Genomic DNA, 19,957 nt, shown 5'->3' with positions numbered 1-19,957 from the left:
ATGTTTAAGGAATCTATTTAATTTGGTGGATGTTTAAGGAATCTATTTAAGTTTGGTGGTTGTTTAAGGAATCTATTTAAGTTTGGTGGTTGTTTAACGCATCTCTAAGTTTGGTGGTTGTTTAAGGAATCTATTTAATTTGGTGGATGTTTAAGGAATCTATTTAAGTTTGGTGGTTGTTTAAGGAATCTATTTAATTTGGTGGATGTTTAAGGAATCTATTTAAGTTTGGTGGTTGTTTAAGGCATCTCTAAGTTTGGTGGTTGTTTAAGGAATCTATTTAAGTTTGGTGGTTGTTTAAGGAATCTATTTAATTTGGTGGATGTTTAAGGAATCTATTTAAGTTTGGTGGTTGTTTAAGGCATCTCTAAGTTTGGTGGTTGTTTAAGGAATCTATTTAATTTGGTGGATGTTTAAGGAATCTATTTAAGTTTGGTGGTTGTTTAAGGAATCTATTTAATTTGGTGGATGTTTAAGGAATCTATTTAAGTTTGGTGGTTGTTTAAGGAATCTATTTAATTTGGTGGATGTTTAAGGAATCTATTTAAGTTTGGTGATTGTTTAAGGAATCTATTTAATTTGGTGGTTGTTTAAGGAATCTATTTAAGTTTGGTGGTTGTTTAAGGAATCTATTTAATTTGGTGGATGCTTAAGGAATCTATTTAATTTGGTGGATGTTTAAGGAATCTATTTAAGTTTGGTGGTTGTTTAAGGAATCTATTTAAGTTTGGTGGTTGTTTAAGGAATCTATTTAAGTTTGGTGGTTGTTTAAGGAATCTATTTAATTTGGTGGATGTTTAAGGAATCTATTTAAGTTTGGTGGTTGTTTAAGGAATCTATTTAAGTTTGGTGGTTGTTTAAGGAATTTATTTAATTTGGTGGATGTTTAAGGAATCTATTTAATTTGGTGGATGTTTAAGGAATCTATTTAAGTTTGGTGGTTGTTTAAGGAATCTATTTAATTTGGTGGTTGTTTAAGGAATCTATTTAAGTTTGGTGGTTGTTTAAGGAATCTATTTAATTTGGTGGATGTTTAAGGAATCTATTTAAGTTTGGTGATTGTTTAAGGAATCTATTTAAGTTTGGTGATTGTTTAAGGAATCTATTTAATTTGGTGGTTGTTTAAGGAATCTATTTAAGTTTGGTGGTTGTTTAAGGAATCTATTTAAGTTTGGTGGTTGTTTAAGGAATCTATTTAAGTTTGGTGGTTGTTTAAGGAATCTATTTAAGTTTGGTGGTTGTTTAAGGAATCTATTTAAGTTTGGTGGTTGTTTAAGGAATCTATTTAAGTTTGGTGGTTGTTTAAGGAATCTATTTAAGTTTGGTGGTTGTTTAAGGAATCTATTTAATTTGGTGGTTCTTTAAGGAATCTATTTAAGTTTGGTGGATGTTTAAGGAATCTATTTAAGTTTGGTGGTTGTTTAAGGAATCTATTTAAGTTTGGTGGTTGTTTAAGGAATCTATTTAAGTTTGGTGGTTGTTTAAGGAATCTATTTAAGTTTGGTGGTTGTTTAAGGAATCTATTTAATTTGGTGGATGTTTAAGGAATCTATTTAAGTTTGGTGGTTGTTTAAGGAATCTATTTAATTTGGTGGATGTTTAAGGAATCTATTTAATTTGGTGGTTGTTTAAGGAATATATTTAAGTTTCGTGGTTGTTTAAGGAATCTATTTGTAAATAAATGTAAACAATATAATTGATGCTAGTTGCGACTTCATCACCTCCATGAGAAGACTAACAGAGCAGCCTCTTGCTCGGTCCGATGAGAGGAAGCATATGCTTTGGGTCGGGGTAGGAATTTGGAACTTGATTGACGAAGGGTGTCTCAAAACAGATCTTGAGAAAGATTGTGGGTTGTTGAACACTCAAAAGTGGAGATTTGAATAAACGACTCTGGAATTGCTGACACCGAGGGTGTGAGAGAGAGTTTGTGATTCGCACAAGATAATGGTGCGAGAGATCCTCAACTAATATCTGGGAAGGGGAATAAAAAAGACCCCTCGATAAAGACCAGTGGGGAGAGACCTTCAACTAAGATCTGGGGAGAAGGGTGGAGAGTGTCCCCCCCCCCCCCCCTCGCCCCTCCCATAAACATCAGTGGGGAGAGAACCTCAACGAAAGATCTTAGGGAGGGCGTGGAGAGACCCTCAACCAAGATCGGTGAAGAAAGAAAGAGAGAGACTCATCCACGATCCGGAGGGGGAGAGAAAGAGACCCTCATCCAAGATAACTGGGAGTGTCGATTCCGAGCATCCCGTAATTCTGGAAGTGTGAACCTCTTAACTCGCGATGGGTTGCCGCAAGGTGCGATTAAATGCACAGGTTAGGCTCAGACCCGGGTGATCGCGAATACTCGAGTCAAGTCGCAACGAATGGACCGAAAAGGCGCGGTGGAGGGTCCACGGGGCACAGGAACACGATCATCCTGCATGGATGGAGGATGTCCCGGGAGCAGCGCCTTGGGATCCAACGCGCGATGCGCTTTCCTGGTATAACCGACCGACAAGTGTCGCAACCTTTGCCAAAGTTGGAATGACGTGGAACGCACGTTGCCTGCGATCGGTACAAGCACAGCGCGGTTTGGGGCTCGAAGCACTCGCACAGCCAGGAAAACACGCTCCTTTGCTCCTTTTGAATTCTCCACTCCCGTTCTGCGTGGCGTTTGCCTTGCTTTGTTGCTTCCTCACTTATTCGAATCGGAACGCTATTCCCATTGGGCTGAGTGGGCGGGGCGTACTCGTATCGGGGCCGTGGGCGGGGCCTCGAGCCCAACCTTTAAAATGATCAGCAGGCAGGCGACCGCGGCTTGTCGGCACACGCAGCTGCTTTGGTGACACAACGAGATCGGGTCTCGGGAAAAAAGGGGGGCAATAAAAATCGAAGGGAACCGAGAGACGAGGCTTCCTCGTGGGACTGGAACGTTTTAACGGGCGCGTCGGTGTTGGGTCAACGGCATGTGGGACTCGTCGTGGATCCTCTTGCTGAAATGATGCGCTCCGCGTACTTGGGACGCATTGTCACTTCGACCTCCACGTCGCTGTTTGTGCTGCGTTTGGCAAGAGACGTGAGATAGTATAGTCCAACACTCCGAGAGTAACCTGCTTGGTACGAGGGCTGCTCTGCTTGTACAGTTCGAACTTGCTTCACACCTATAACCCCCTGCCCTCCCCCTTCCTCCCCCCACGACCCCCTCGCACGCAATATTCGTCCCGACTTGTACGCATTTATCCATGGACATCTGGCACAAGGACGTCTGACAACGGAGACCGAATCGAGGGACTATGAACGCGCTGTGTCTGCTGTACACCCTGATGCATGCGGTAATGACGCGCTCGGTGAGACTCTCACGTGCTTCTCGTCTGGGCGTCCTGCACACTATACTTACTGTACCTGGAATTTTCACCGGCTGCACATACAAACTATTCCTTTCTCCTGCACACTTGATAATACACAACTTCCTAATACTAATAGTTTACCTCACCCTCCCCCCTAATCAACACCAGCTACCCTGCTTTTTGGCTGCGGGACAGCGTGTGTGTGTGTGTGTGTGTGTGTGTGTGTGTGTGTGTGTGTGTGTGTGTGTGTGTGTGTGTGTGTGTGTGTGTGTGTGTGTGTGTGTGTGTGTGTGTGTGTGTGTGTGTGTGTGTGTGTGTGTGTGTGTGTGTGTGTGTGTGTGTGTGTGTGTGTGTATATATGCGTATGTATATATGTATTATTATTTTATTACACACACACACACACATATATAGGTATGTATATGTGTGTAACTTATCTCATGTCTCCCTATCATGCATTTATTAATCATATATTGACATTGCTCAAGGATTTGCTGTGGCTCAAAGAATGTGAAAATAGATTAAAGCTCCAACCTGCGCTTTTATCTATTTTTTAGGTTCTTGTGCTGCCTTCCAATGGACGCCATTTGTCCCTCACAGGTGAGTTTAATATCTATTATTTTACATTTAACCGTCGGATACTTATAAATGCATGTATTAGCCCATCCCTTGCGCAGGAGACGGGGTATTGTAATCACTTCTTTGTCTGTCTGGGCTGTAACTTTTTTTTTTTTTTTTACCATTTGCGCTATATTGGCATCAAATTTTCACCAAACCTTTATTATGATAATACGGAGAAGGCCAATTAATAATTGACAGAATGTCAAAGGTCAGCATCACATAAAAATCATCAATTTTCATCCAATTGACCTGAAATTTCAATTTACCATTTAGGTTTTGTCATCAAATTTTCAACAAAGCATTACTATGATAATATGGAGAAGACAAATTGATAATTTTGTCAAAAGGTTAAAAGACAGCTTCACCTAAAATCATCAATTTTCATCGAATTGACCCAAAATTTTAAGAATTTGCATATTGGGTCAGAGTTGGTTCACTAATCAAAAGGTAGGAGTCGATTGATCTTTTTTTTAGGTCAAAAGGTCAAGGTTGCAAAAAAATGTCTTTGTCCAATTGACCTGAAATTTTAAGAATTTGCATATTGGGTCATAGAATTGGTTTACCAATCAAAAGTAGAAGCTGATTAGTTGTTTTTTTTACATCTAAAACTCAAAGGTCAAGGTTGCATGAAATCATCAATTTTCGTTTTATATATACATATATATATATTTAAACTGTTTTGGTTATTTTGAGCATACAGAAGAAGAAGAAGTAGAAGAAGACGACTGAATACAATCGGACGCGGACGAGCTTTGCATTTCCACCTGATTTCTAGTTGTGATTGGCATGATTTAATCGAGCACTGTTGCTTTAACAACTGGTCCTGTAGCACTTTGTCGAAAGTCTTGTCCCTGCTCCATTGCCAATGTTGACCTTACCTGTGCCCTTTGTCGAGAAAAATCCATACGATGCCTGTAACCAGTTTCCTCGCTGCTTGAATTTCACCGCCACCTCTCGGCTGTTACATAAACTACAGGCCAGATTAATATTGTTGAAGTCGGTTATTTATTCTTCCAATTGATGCAAACATGAGCGGGACAGTGAGACATGTTGGTGCAGAGGTGGTGGCACAGGTACCGCTGAGCTGTTTAACCTGCGTTTCCAACCCAACTACGAACTGTTGGATTGCTGGTTCTCTAAGCCTGGTATTGGCATAACGGTTAAGGTAGCTGGCTCCTGTCATGATCGAGTTCGAGCCCCTGTCATGATCGAGTTCGAGCCCCTGTCATGCCGTTGAATTAACACCAGGAGGGTTGACTCAGCCTGTCATCCTTCCGAGGTCGGCAAAATGAGTACCCGCTTACTGGTAATGGGGGGCATTACATCAGCGGAACCCCCTCACCCCCCAGAAAATGTTGCAGCCAAGTAACCACAGGCTGCATATCAAAGACCCACTGCTGCTTCTCTGGCAGGGGGTTGCGTCACAGTGCGCGGCCTCTCGGATGGCCATTAACCCGGGCGCCCCGTCTGCCAGCATTAGTTGGTGAATGTTAAAAATCCCATGCCCGGTTGGCTTCCCAAGAAGGTGAGAATCATTTTGGCCATTAAATAAGTGGTGGCGGTAGTTGTATGACCCTGATTCAATTACAACCTTTACCTGCTGATTACATCACTGTTGTGTTACCATTACGCAGCTAATGCAGTGCCCCCCTTCCCCCTCTGCCCACCGTTTTATCACTTAACCAAGATACTGGCACTCAATACCTTCTCATACTTGATGGGAGCTAAAATTCACAAGCGAACTCGAGTAGATGGGACAGCCGGCTTAACATACCCATAAAAAACGACTACTTGCATCGCGATGGAATTCCGCACCTAAAAAAGATCTCCAACGACAGTTTTATTGTAATTGATGCAATCCCAAAGGGAATCAAGCTCAGGCTATACATTTCCAACACAAGTTGAACACCGACAAGCAATTCAAAAAGTTTGGGAACTTTAACGTATATAACAAGGTATTTCTATGAACTGGCTTCTTGCTTTAATGTATTGACCGCAAAATGTGTTCAATGCATACAATTGGGTTTTGCGGTAAAAATAAATATAGTGTGCGAATTAAGTACCACCTCTTATTGGAAATCTTTAATTCTTCCAAGAATACTTTTCGCTCTTTCACTCTTTAATTTAATAATTTTCGCTCTTTCACGAGCCTCGATCTTGTATACAAAAAAAAATAAAAATAAAAATACTATCGCTTTGCGTGTGATATTCACCCGGATCAAATATTTTTTGTCATTAATTTATTTGGCTAGGATAACAGGGAGTTGTTAATATTTTAAACGCCTTTAATGCGATGCCAAAACAAAGGTGAATGGACGTAAACGAGCATTTCCCTGAATCCAAAATGTTTTTGTTTTTTTAATGGAAAATCTAGGCTCGTGGATTAGTGAGTTGTCAGGGGCACAAAGTCAACATACAAAAACAAACAAAAAAAACACATGGACACTGCTAGGACTTCCAGGAAATAAGTCGGTATTTCAAAAAAGTGGATCTGGGATGAATTAACGGGGGTAGAAAAGATCAAGGTTTTGGATCGGGGCATCGGGGCACCAGACACCACTCTCCGCTGGCCCAACGCTACATATCTCCCCTCTCTCTCACCCAACACTACATCTCGCCTCCCCCCAGCATTGACATCTCGCTGGCCCAACACTCTCCCCTCTCTCTCACCCAACACTACATCTCGCCTCCCCCCAGCAGTGGGGCAGTGGGGGCAGTGGGGCAACAGGTATAAGCATCAAATCAAGAGAATGAACGAACATTTAACATTTAAAACAGCTGTTCACCACCATCTCTTATGGTGGTGAACGTAAACAAGCATTCACTTGCTGCATTGATGCCCCGATCCAAAACCTTGATCTTTTCTACCCCCGTTAATTCATCCCAGATCCACTTTTTTGAAATACCGACTTATTTCCTGGAAGTCCTAGCAGTGTCCATGTGTTTTTTTTGTTTGTTTTTTTACCTCAGCCCCCTTGCCATGCCTCCTCCCCCCAAAAGCCCTCTCCCTCCCACAGATCTCCCGATGTCCCTGCTATCCATCTTGTCTCCCGTCCCTTTATCTTATGTTTTATGTCAGTTTGTCTTTTTGAGATCAATGTTAGCACTTGCACGAGCCTTGATCTTGTATACAAAAAAAAAACCCCAGAAGAAGAGAGAGAAAGGAGCAAATTAAGCAGCCACCTTCAAGGAACAGGGTTGGGTAAAGGCGAGGTTAATTAGGGTGGAAAATATCACAGGTAGGTAGGAGTGGAGGGTGACACCAGTGACTGCTGGCTTGAAGCCCTGGAGAGAAGAGCATAACGAAACAGCCTCTAGAAGGTGCTTCTACAGACTGTAAAAGCGATGAATAAAAGTGGAGTTGGGTGTAGGCAAGGATCGGGAGTTTAACCCGACGACGGTGATTGGAAGAACGTGTGTGTCCTGGAGGAGTTTATCCAGGGCCGGAGGGCTCAGAGACTAGACTAAAACATGATGCCACCACCTGACAGTTGTGCTTTAACCTTTCCGTCCCACGCGAAAGTGCAACTTTAATGCCACTTTTCCTTTGAATTTTGCCATTGCTGTACATTTGTGAAAATTTCAAGGTGAACATATGTAATACATTTTATAATCCAAGGAAGACATCCATCGGGAAATGATAAAATAGCAGATTGTATTTTGGCAATGTTTAAACACACAGCAGAGACTGGATTACATTATAAAGTGGGAAGAGGTGCTAACAGGTCGAAGCACGCAACACAGAAAACTTTCCCATTGATGCCGCCATCGTTTTTCTTTGAGTCGACCCCTGGTGGGATGGTCAGAATGAACTTGCAATGGCTGCAGTGACTACGACAGTCGAGCTGCCGGTTTAGATCACCAAAGCATGCCGAGATGGTGTCGTGCCAGTGCTGTGGCTCAGTTTCGAAGTTTGCCAACTTCCACCCATCGAGTTGCTAAGCAGGCTGCGAGTGGGCTTTTAACTTCGTTATTACGTTGCCAAAATTGCTGGAGGAAATGAAACATTTTCAAAGGAACTTTTGTTTAAATAGGCTGCTGTAATATGACAGTGTGGAAGTTGCTTTGCTTAAAGCATGGGAAGAATTACAAATTGTACACAAGTCGATTTCTCTTGAGCCTAAGAAATAGTACGTAATAGAATGGTGGATATAGGTGCATTGTGGGGGCTTGGAGATTCAGAAGAAAATGAGGAACTCGGTGCGGGAAGGGATTGGGGGTTAATGCAGGAAAATGAGTAATATAAAATAATCAAAACATCCTCACTTTCTGTATACACAATATGCAGCAGGTCCTTGATGCACTTGTGCATTTACCATATTCTTTGGCGTATAAGTCGCTACTTTTTTCCCACCGGAAATCCGGGCCTCGACTTCTAATCAGAATCAACTTATCTATGGTTTTAAACATTGAATTGCATCGATGAAAACTAGGACGGCACTCTTCGATGTTGTGATCTCCCACATTATTTCATTATTATACATACTTGTCCCAAGTTTGATGTAAATCCTTTCAGCTGTTCTCAGGTATCACATTTTTACCTGACATGACCTTTGACCTTTTATGCTGAAATCTAATCAGTTCATCTTTTCATCATACTATATACATCTACCAAGTTTGGTCAAAATCCCATCACTGGTTCACAAGTTAGCTCAGTAACAGAATTTTTACCTAATGGGACCTTTGACCTTTGATCTCTTGACCCGAAAATCTAATCAGTTAATCTTTATAACATTATACATAACTGTACCAAGTTTGCCTTGGATCACTTCAGCCATTCTTAAATTACCGCAGTAACAAAATAATTGTGACTTAACATGACCTTTGACCTCTTGACTCCAAAATCTAATCAGTTAATCTTTACAACAATATATATACAGTCACGTGAAAAAGTAAGTACACCCCATGTAAAGTTTTGACTTTTTCAACATATTTCAACATACAGCTATTTGATCTTCATTTCAACAATATTGATAGACAAAGGTGATATAATATAACAAATATCATGAAACATTAACATTTTGTAGTCCATTGTATAATTTAAATAAACATCAATGCAAATTTCGCATGTGGAAAAAGTAAGTACACCCCTACATTTATCACTACTTCAAATACCTAAAATTAGAATCGGGTGCACCAGCTCAGGTGCAAATGATTAGAACATGGTCAGAGAGGATCTTGCAGGAACCTGTCTTATTTAAACCTCAGACATTTATTTGGGTTTGCTCTTTGTTGTTGAAGTGTGCGACGTCACCATGCCTAGATCAAAAGATCTCTTTGAGGCCTCCAGAAAGAAGGTTATAGATGCCTCGGAGTCTGGGAAGGGATTTAAAAGGATCTCCAAACAATTTGAAATCAATCATTCGACTGTCCGGAAGATCATCTACAAGTGGAGAAGATTCCAAACAACTGCCAACTTGTTCAGGCCAGGCTGCCCCAGCAAGTTCAGCCCGAGAGCAGACCGCAAGATGCTGAAAGAAGTATCTAAGAACCCCAGAATGTCATCACGGGACCCACAGGTAGCACTTGCCACTGTTGATGTCAAAGTGCACGAGTCTACCATTAGAAAAAGGCTGCACAAATTTGATCTACATGGGAGGTGTGCCAGGAGGAAACCTTTGCTGTCCAGAAAGAACATCAGGGCAAGACTAAAGTTTACCAATGAACACCGAGGCAAAGACCAGCACTTCTGGAACAATGTGCTCTGGACAGATGAGTCAAAGGTAGAGCTATTTGGTCACAGTACCAGAAGGCATGTTTGGCAAAAACCAAAGACAGCATTTGACCACAAGAACCTGATACCAACTGTAAAGCATGGTGGTGGAAATATTATGGTGTGGGGCAGCTTTGCTGCATCAGGGCCTGGGCAGCTCACCATCATAGAATCCACTATGAATTCTTCATTGTACCAGAGGGTGCTTGAGGATAATGTGAGGCCATCTGTCGGAAAGTTGAAGCTCAACCGAAGGTGGACCTTGCAACATGACAATGACCCTAATAGTCTAGTAGGAAGACTAGGTCCCCCTGCACCCCGCGGAGATATACTTCTAATCAGTGTTTCTAGATTGGAAAAAATGTGTAGAAAATGACTAGCTATGGCCCCAAGCTGAAAAAATGTCCCACATACCATTTTAATGCAAATTACTGCTGCCATTATCAAAAAAAGACTAGGTCCCCCTGCACCCCCCGGAGATATACTTCTAATCAGTGTTTCTAGATTGGAAAAAATGTGTAGAAAATGACTAGCTATGGCCCCAAGCTGAAAAAATGTCCCACATACCATTTTTATGCAAATTACTGCTGCCATTATCAAAAAAACGATTTTTGACATATCTCAGCCAATATTGCAGATAATTGAAAAATGAAGGTGTCTAGACCCATGTTTTGAAGGGCATAGATCATGATAGAACTATTCATAACATGATTACATGTGTCTATGGTATACTAGTATGCTAATTAGTGCTTTATTTACAAAATAATCACAGTTTTACGAAATAATAGACTCATATTAAGGTCCGTCTACACAGACGTTAACACAAAGTTTTATTTTTCTAAATACCCTGTGAAATTCACCGAATGCCCTGTGAAACCTGGGATTCTTCTCCAGCTTTTTCAAGGGCCCGACTTTTCCCTTCCCTTTGAAGGCACTGGTGCAGTCTTCTCCGCTGAACACATAGTACCCCAGGAGAGTGGCACAGTAGTCCTCTCCCAGGGATTCTGCCAGCTCAGAGACGTTGACAAGTTGGCGATGCTTCCCTGACCCTGTATCCAGGTACACCGTCAGCTTGATGTTGTGGGCATGGTGGAGCAGGATCAGGAGGATGTCTGTGTCCGGTGTTCTGACTACAGCGTTCTTGTATCCGATGGTAGCAGCATGATGGAGGTACAGAACCACCCTGGTATCAGTCTCTTCCTGGTTGCTGTAGATCGTGGGGAGTTCACGTACCTCGACCTGAAACACAAAAAGGCACCGCATTTCAATCACCAGTCACTGCCAGTTTCAGTATATCTCCGGGGGGTGCAGGGGGACCTAGTCTTTTTTTGATAATGGCAGCAGTAATTTGCATAAAAATGGTATGTGGGACATTTTTTCAGCTTGGGGCCATAGCTAGTCATTTTCTACACATTTTTTCCAATCTAGAAACACTGATTAGAAGTATATCTCCGGGGGGTGCAGGGGGACCTAGTCTTTTTTTGATAATGGCAGCAGTAATTTGCATAAAAATGGTATGTGGGACATTTTTTCAGCTTGGGGCCATAGCTAGTCATTTTCTACACATTTTTTCCAATCTAGAAACACTGATTAGAAGTATATCTCCGGGGGGTGCAGGGGGACCTAGTCTTCCTACTAGACTATAATCATACCAGTAAATCCACCAAGGAATGGCTGAAAAGAAAGAAATGGAGGCTTCTGGAATGGCCAAGTCAAAGCCCAGATCTAAATCCCATCGAGATGTTGTGGGGGGATTTGAAATGAGCTGTGCATGCAAGAAACCCCTCAAACATCGCACAGCTGAAAGAATTCTGCACGGAGGAGTGGGCAAAAATTTCTCCCAGTCGATGTCAGAGACTGGTAGACAGTTCTAAGAAACGCCTACTTGAGGTTGTTTCTGCCAAAGGGGGCAATACCACCTATTAGAGCCAAGGGTGTACTTACTTTTTCCACATGCGAAATTTGCATTTATGTTTATTTAAATTATACAATGGACTACAAAATGTAAATGTTTCATGATATTTGTTATATTATATCACCTTTATCTATCAATATTGTTGAAATGAAGATCAAATAGCTGTATGTTGAAATATGTTGAAAAAGTCAAAACTTTACATGGGGTGTACTTACTTTTTCACGTGACTGTAACTGCACCAAGTTTGCCTTGGATCACTTCAGCCATTCATAAATTACCGCAGAAACAAAATAATTGTGACTTAACATGACCTTTGACCTCTTGACCCCAAAATCTAAACAGTTCATCTTTGCATCATAAGGGTACTTGTACCAACTTTGGTCCAAATCCCATCACTGGTTTTCAAGTTATACTCCCTCACTCTCTTCAATCCCTTTCCTCCATCCAAGTCTTTAAAACAGCTGTTCACCACCATGTCTTATCTTCCCCCATCCAAAACCTTGATCTTTTCTACCCCCGCTAATTCACCTCAGTTACACTTTTTTGAAATACCGACTTCTTTCCTGGAAATCCTAGCAGTGTCCATGTGTTTTATACCTCCTCCCCCCAAGCCCTCTCCCTCCCACAGATCTTCTGATGTCCCTGTCCTCAAATGTTGTGCTTGTGTGCTTCCCTCTCTACCCATCTTGTCTTGCGCTCCCTTTATCTTGTGTTTTATGTCAGTTGGTCTTTTTTGATTAATATTAGCTCTTTCACGAGCCTCGATCTTGTATACAAAAAAAAAAAAAGGATTTTTTTTTACCGACCATGACCTCGAACCTTTGACCTCGTGACCCCAAAAATCGAATCGGTTTATCATTACCTCATTTGCTTGTCAGGCCAAGATTGCTTGTCAGGACAGGAGAGGTGAGGTTGTGGAGTTGATGGGTTGCCGGGAGGGAGAGGCAGGCCTCCATGTCTCGGACGGACTGCTCGAATAATTTGTGTATTGGGGAGGCAAATATGAGGTAGACCCAGAGCAATACAGTGCTCTACTCGCTCTGATCAAGTTTTTGTGTGAGTCTCGCGGAGAATCTGGAATCGAGAAATCTCCGATTGAGCTATTGAATGGACTGTGCGGAGAATCCTGAGTGGAGAATTCGTCACTGAGGTGCCTCAGTGTGCTGTGGAATTACGCATATTTGTACGAAGACGAATATTGCATTGAGAGGAAGAATACTTTAAAATTTCAACTTTAACATGTTGTACACTGCACTGCACAGAAATCACAGTCTGGAGCGTTTGCCAATTGGGTGAGCAATTGGAACGTTAGTCGTGATGTTATCCAATCGATACATGAAATGTGTGTGGGACTGGCGTAAAGCGAAGACTGGCGTGAAGCGAAGACTGGCGTGAAGCGAAGATTGGCGTAAAGCGAAGACTGGCGTAAAGCGAAGACTGGCGTGAAGCGAAGAATGGCGTGAAGCGAAGACTGGCGTAAAGCGAAGACTGGCGTGAAGCGAAGACTGGCGTAAAGCGAAGACTGGCGTAAAGCGAAGACTGGCGTGAAGCGAAGACTGGCGTGAAGCGCAGACTGGCGTGAAGCGAAGACTGGCGTGAAGCGAAGACTGCCGTAAAGCGAAGACTGGCGTGAAGCGAAGACTGGCGTGAAGCGAAGACTGGCGTGAAGCGAAGACTGGCATGAAGCGCAGACTGGCGTAAAGCGAAGACTGGCCTGAAGCGAAGACTGGCGTGAAGTGGACTGGCATAAAGCAAAGACTGGCGTAAAGCGAAGACTGGCATAAAGCAAAGGATACATTGCGGACTAACAAGAAAAGCAAGGATAATCACAGCTGAAAAGCTAGTTGGACAAACATTGAGGACAAGTTAGTGGAATCTATATACATTCCTAATTTATCCAAAAGGTCGTCCCACAAAGTAATTCAAATAATATGCACAAAACAGCTCATTATTATTCATGACTCAGGAAGCTCGTGATGCTTGTGAGTTTCAGGTAGGAATTAACACCTGTTCTAAATGGCAGTTTTGATAACTACCAGTAGTTGCTAAGCTTCGTCTTATACTCCAACTCGACTTATCTATGAATGAAGGAAAAAAAAAAAAAAGTGGAAATTAGCCAATTCGACTTGTACTCCACATCGACTAGTCGGCCGAAAAATACGGTATGTTGGACTTTTTATTTTAATTTACAGGATATAAGGCTCGTTGTGGAGCTGACACACACACACACACACACACACACGCACACACACATTGACAAATACATGATGCACGTCACAGGACTGTTAGACGAGACAAGTAGAGCAAATATTTTGATCACTATGCTGTATAAATCGAATTCATTAATTTAACAGTATGAATTGTACATAAAGTCAAATGGCCTCTGTTCTTGTCATTGTAAGCAGTGATTCCATTCAGTAAGGTCTTGAACGGAAGCATGTGCCGACCGCGGGAGGCCATGGTGTCCGTGCGGAGTGAGTTTCCAAAGGAGGCGTCGGCAGTGTTCAGGCCTTCATGCGTGCCGCTCCAGCGCTGTTCCGGCTGTTGCTCTGACCCAGTCCGGGAGTGTGTACCCATCGCCATGACCTCCATAACAATGCAGGTATCGATGCAAAGGTTCATTTTTTGAGGTGACGGTGTGTTTGTTTGGCATGTTGTTTATTTAACACCATGAACATTGCGATGTTATCAACTATTTCAAGCACAGATAAAACTCAGAAAGCCATAGTTTGGTAAAGTAATGAATTCGGCAGAGCCCCATAAAGATTTGGCAGATTATATTATGTTCCAAGGAAGGTTTTGGGTCTTCTTACAGGATTTGCATGCACAGACTTTCTAGCACAGAATTCCCAACTTTTATATCCGATTGAATTGCCAAAACAAATTGAGAATGTCAAATGTTCATATCCACTTGTTATCGTAAGCATTTAATGTAACTCAAGTCAATTGTGCAATGATAAGCTGAAATTGAATGTTGTTAAAAGCTTATTAGTCCCCTACCGGTGTACACCGGAGGGGACTATAGGTTTGCACGCCGTCCCTCCGTCCGTCAGTCCGTCACGCAAAGAACAGTTTTCCGGACGTTTTTTCTAAACGCTTAATGCTAATGATTTCAAACTTGGCAAATGGTTTCCTCATGATAACTTACAGATCAAGTTCGAACTTCACGACGTTTCAATCATTTTTAACAAAGTTATGGCACTTTGAACTTTGGGAATTCTGATAATTCTGATGATCCTTAACTCAGTGCCATTTTAAGTTTTAATTTCCTTTAAAAAAAGATTTTCTCTGCAATAATAGGACCGATTGAGATAAAATTTTCACCATAGGGGGGACTCGGTCTGCAGAATATTTTAATGGTAAATATTACGTCACAGGTCACGTGGTTCGGCCGCCATATTGTTTTTCGTGAAAACACAAAAACCCCTTTTTCTCTGCAACGGCTGAACAGATCGAGGCCAAACTTTGCAGGCGGAATCGCATACCCATGACGAACAAAAAAGTCAGCGAGCATGACGTCATGCATCACCTGGTTTCAGAGTTATGACGTTTTTAAGCATGAACCTTTAAGACTGAGCCGCTCCCTCATTTTTGATCCAATCGAGGGGAAACTTCACAGATCTGTTCAGCATGTCAATCTACTAAAATGTCCTTTTGGAATTTGCGATAGGGCACGTGGTTTGGCAGATATCGTTAATTAAACGAAAAAAAAATAAAAAATGGATATCTCTTGTTTATTTTAGAGTTCTCCTCAAGCCGCACCGCGCGCCCTCAGCCTCGTCTCGCGAACGTCAACAGCGCGACACAGCGCGCACTTTCTGGAGGGTCGGAGCCAAGCCGAGCAATATATATATACACATCGATCATTGATCGTGAACCGGAAAATATAATAAATTACTGATATTTTGCGACTCAAAAGGTTCTTTATCAACAACTTATTTTGTCGTGGTTCTGCTGACCTGTCTGCAAGGTGTATAAATCGAAGTCCCGAGTGCGAATCACAGGTGAGCCCGTCCTGAGGTAATTAGCGATTAATAACGATTCAGAACCTGTGGATAAATAACCCTTTGGTAATTTCCCCAACAGTTTTCTGGACGACAGACTGCCGGTAGGGGACATGTATTGCAACGCAATACTCAAGAGTGCTTGTTTTTTAAATTAATGTTATTAGTCCCCTACCGGTGTACACTGGAGGGGACTATAGGTTTGCATGCCGTCCCTCCGTCTGTCAGTCCGTCAGTCCATCAGTCCGTCAGTCGGTCACGCAAAGAACAGTTTTCCGGACTTTTTTTCTAAACTCTTGATGCTAATGATTTCAAACTTGGTACATGGTTTCCTCATGATAGGTTACAGATCAAGTTCGAACTTCACGACGTTTCGATCATTTTTAACAAAGTTATGGCACTTTGTTTATTCTAGAGTTCTCCTCAAACCGCACCGCGCGCCCTCAGCCTCGTCTCGCGAACGTCAAAAGCGCGACACAGCGCGCGCTTTCCGGAGGGGCGGAGCCAAGCTGAGTAACATATATATATACACATCGATCATTGATCGTGAACCGGAAAATATAATAAATTACTGATATTTAGCGACTCGAAAGGTTCTTCATCAACAACTTGTTTTCTCGTGCTTTTGCTGACTTGTCTGCAAGGTGTATAAATCGAAGTCCCGAGTGCGAATCACAGGTGAGCCCGTCCTGAGGTAATTAGCGATTGGGAACGATTCAGAACCTGTGGGTAAATAACCCTTGGTAATTTCCCCAACAGTTTTCTGGACGACAGACTGCCGCCGGTAGGGGACATGTATTGCAGCGCAATGCTCAGAATGCTTGTTTCATTTGTGATTGGAGTTATGCTGTTTGGAATGAAAAAAAGAGATATCGAGTTCAAGTGAATGATGAAATGCCGTGACGGTTTCTACTTTCCAAACGTGAATTCGCGGATCACCATATGCAGATTCGCCATTGGCTGGGTATGGAACAAACGTACCCGTTTGTTTGCCAATGGGTATATTTTTCATGGAAGTCCTTCACGAACTTGCTGTCCACGTCTGACGTGCGACTGAAGGTGCTGCAGGAATGTGGTATTGATTGGTTTCATGCTTTAGCATTTGCCGTTTCTGCATTGTCCGTTTGCTTTTTGAAGAGTTTGTCTTTTTTTGAAGTGTGTGTGTGTGTGTGTGTGTGTGTGTGTGTGTGTGTGTGTGTGTGTGTGTGTGTGTGTGTGTGTGTGTGTGTGTGTGTGTGTGTGTGTGTGTGTGTGTGTGTGTGTGTGTGTGTGTGTGTGTGTGTGTGTGTGTGTGTGTGTGTGTGTGTGTGTGTGTGTGTGTGTATATATATATATATATATATATATATATATATATATATATATATATATATATATATATATTGTTACGGACGCGGTTAAAGATGTTATATTTGCCGAGCGGAGGCTCCGCGACCGAACAGTGCTTCCCTGACTAAAACCCGATTTACCCCAAACTTTGGCCGGATCGCGCCACCGCTATTCAATCGGGAAAATTCCAAAGCGACCGAATGCAAAGAGGAAGAAGACGTACAGAAGAGTAACTGGATTTATTATTTACACACATATAAGCAAGAAGAAAGCAGTCACGTTTATTTATAGGGACAGGAGACGCAGGTGACACAGTGAAATCTTTAGCTTATACAGACTTATTGTTACTACCCAGGACAGCACGAACAAAACAAACTCATGTACGCAAATGGATGGAAATTGCAGGCAGGAATGACAGGAGGTGGGTGGCTGGAGGAAGGCACGGAGCTGGCTGGAGTTTGATCCCGCACGGGACGTCGGGCTGGACCTCGACGGCCGCCGATGCCACCGATCCTGTCGTGTCCGCGGGGTAGCGGGTCGGAGCTGCTTGGTGGAGCCAAGCCAACGCTGCTGGTGGGGGGTCTGGCGTGACGGGTTCTCTCTCCTTCTCTCACTAACTCCAGGACTCTTTCTCTCTTGCTTAGTCCAACTTTTCCTCACCACCGACAACTCAACGCAACCCCTCCACTCTACGCAAACACTGACCACCACGGACGACCAACCCAGCTCTGACCAAAAAAAACACACACTCCGCTCTTGTCGTTGCTCATTCCGTAAAAGCTCATCTGCCTCGGGAAACGCCCTGCCGTGGGTTATATAGGCCCCGCCCCTCAACCTTTGCGAACCTCCCCGATCGCTCTTCCTCCGCCCTCTCTAGCCAAACCCCTGGCTCATGGTTGGTCGAGTGGGGCTGGCTCACTCCTCCCCTCTATGACGAGGTGGAGACACGCCTTTCTTCTCCGACCCTGCCTTGTGGTCAATGGCGGCAATTGGAGGGGAGGTAATTGCCAATCGACGAAAGGGGGAATGGAGGTTTTTGGGAATGGGAATGAAGGGAATCTATCTCTTTCACTTGGTGCAATGGAGTATTTAAGTTAATGGGAGACACAGCCTTACTCTAAGACACATAATAAGATATAAGCTACTGAACAAGGGTATTCTATGATTAGCTGACGTGTATGCCTTTGGACTAATTACCGAGACGCCCTTTTTACCTTTATACAACTCTGGAGGCAGGAGGGGCCATATCCAACAATGTTCATCACCATTTCCAATATAATACAACACAATCAAAAAAATGCAATCCTCATATCCGCAACACTGCACCCTCCTCCTTTTAGGCACGACCCGGGCCTACAACTTTTATTTAGTGTGACACGTAGGTGTAGTTCCCTCTACTTTTAACCTGACCCTGAGTGCGACAGTTTTAAAACATAAATAAATGTGTCCCGCTGCTCCATTGCACCCTGCCTAACAGACTTACGCCCACAGTTAACCGAATTGCGGAATGGTCTTCAAACTATACATTGACGGTGGGGAGCATTATTTACACTTGACGCTACTTTTATTTACAAGACTAACCCAGGACCTGTGATTGTTCTTTCTGGGGGGGAGACAGTCTGCTCTGCATCGATGCACCATGAAAGCACCTATAACACACCAATACACACCCAAGCACCAATCGGTGGTCACCACTGTTCAATGAAAAATAAAAACAACAACCCCTAACCCTGCAGGTGGTCTCTTGCTCTTCGGCTCCCTCTGCTGGCTATTATTATCTCTTCCAGTTGTTGTCATTTTCTTTGCTTTTCTTACTGGCGGCCTATTTGAACTGAAAAATGCACCCAATGTGTCCTTTTTATTTTATTTTATTTATGGCCCACAGGGCCGACTAGTGTGGTTCACCTGTGGGGCATCGGTGCCCTGTGGCCAAGGTCCGCCAGCAAGATTTCGGGCCCTCATGGCCGGTTCCAGCAGAGGGGCCATGCCCCAACCCATGGGATCCATACGTGGTGCTCGGCCACAGGCATGTGGTCCATAATGTGGTGCATCGATGCAGACAGCTGGTTCTGGGAATTTCGGGCACACAATGGCCGACTCACGCACGCTCCCCTCGGCGCCCAATGGCGCACAGGTCATGTGGGAGACAAAAGGGGGAAGACAAATGAGCGAGGGGTAAGGTCACAAGGGTACACGTCATTAAGGCAATGCAAGGCGAAATGCGTACGGAGGGCGAAGTGAGAAAGCTCGTCCCTACCGTACGTCACCCCCCCTGTCACCTACACTACCCTTGCCCTTACCCCATATTTACAAAATCTACACATTTACAAATTCGTCACTACTGTCACGTCTTCCCCATATTTCCCCTTATACCAAATTCGTCTCCGCAATCCCTCTACTTCAAAATTTGCCATCACCCAATTCATCATCAATCCTCATAAGGAGGAAGAGATGGAACATCAAGCACAATGTCACACCCACGTCATGATGCGTCTCACAATCCAAACATTTGCATCATAAAAATAATAAAAACAACCTGGCATGGTGTGGAGTACCTGTCACCTCAGGTGAGTGGATGCAGATGGTGCGAGGAGATCCTTCATCCTATCTATCCTCTAAATGACTTTAACACACTTAACACTACCCGGGGTCTCTCCCTGCCAATCCATTGGCCAACTTACACTATGGGTTCTAAAAAACCAATTCCCATTGACCAAACTGTGGTGCTGCTCAATTTGGGGTCTCACTCCCCCGATTCATCTCCCGGTGCCCTTGCACAATTTCTGGGCTGTGACGTGTAGCTCTCCCAGCAGGTCTACCCACCTGCACACCTCCACCACTGCAGTTGCCACCCGAGCTTACCTAGCTCCTCACCCTAACCTAACTAACTGGGGAAGGCCCCTCCTGGCTCTGTCACCCCACTCGGTGCCCTCTGGCACTGGGCTACCCGGGTCCGTCCTCCGGATCCTCGGGCCCCATCCACAACAACTACAACCGGCTCCCAGAGCCCACCTGCGGCCTCACCTGGCCGACATCTTCA

At 43.5% G+C, this 19,957-nt stretch overlaps 1 protein-coding gene across 4 annotated transcripts in view; it reads left to right on the top strand.

Moving 5' to 3' along the window:
* Positions 1 to 2,803: 2,803 nt before the first annotated feature.
* Positions 2,804 to 19,957, top strand: part of LOC137436932 (vascular endothelial growth factor A) — a 78,234-nt gene continuing 61,080 nt past the window's right edge. For 2 of the 4 annotated variants that reach the window (XR_013625040.1, XM_068131169.2), the window contains exons 1-3: positions 2,804 to 3,335; positions 3,893 to 3,935; positions 13,990 to 14,186. Coding sequence is in view for 2 of the 4 variants with exons in the window: in XM_068131169.2 (XP_067987270.2) it covers positions 3,282 to 3,335; positions 3,893 to 3,935; positions 13,990 to 14,186 (294 nt within the window). In the remaining 2 variants the exon portion in view is untranslated. Of the gene's footprint in view, positions 3,336 to 3,892; positions 3,936 to 13,986; positions 14,187 to 19,957 lie in introns of all 4 variants that reach the window. The other 2 variants (XR_013625039.1, XM_068131168.2) reach the window with 2 other exon arrangements.

This window comes from Myxine glutinosa, chromosome 11 (assembly GCF_964187855.1).
Source record: "Myxine glutinosa chromosome 11, kmMyxGlut1.1, whole genome shotgun sequence".
NCBI classification, from domain to species: Eukaryota; Metazoa; Chordata; class Myxini; order Myxiniformes; family Myxinidae; genus Myxine; species Myxine glutinosa.
Note: the sequence above shows the minus strand (reverse complement) of the source record. Positions and strands in the feature narration are given on the sequence as shown.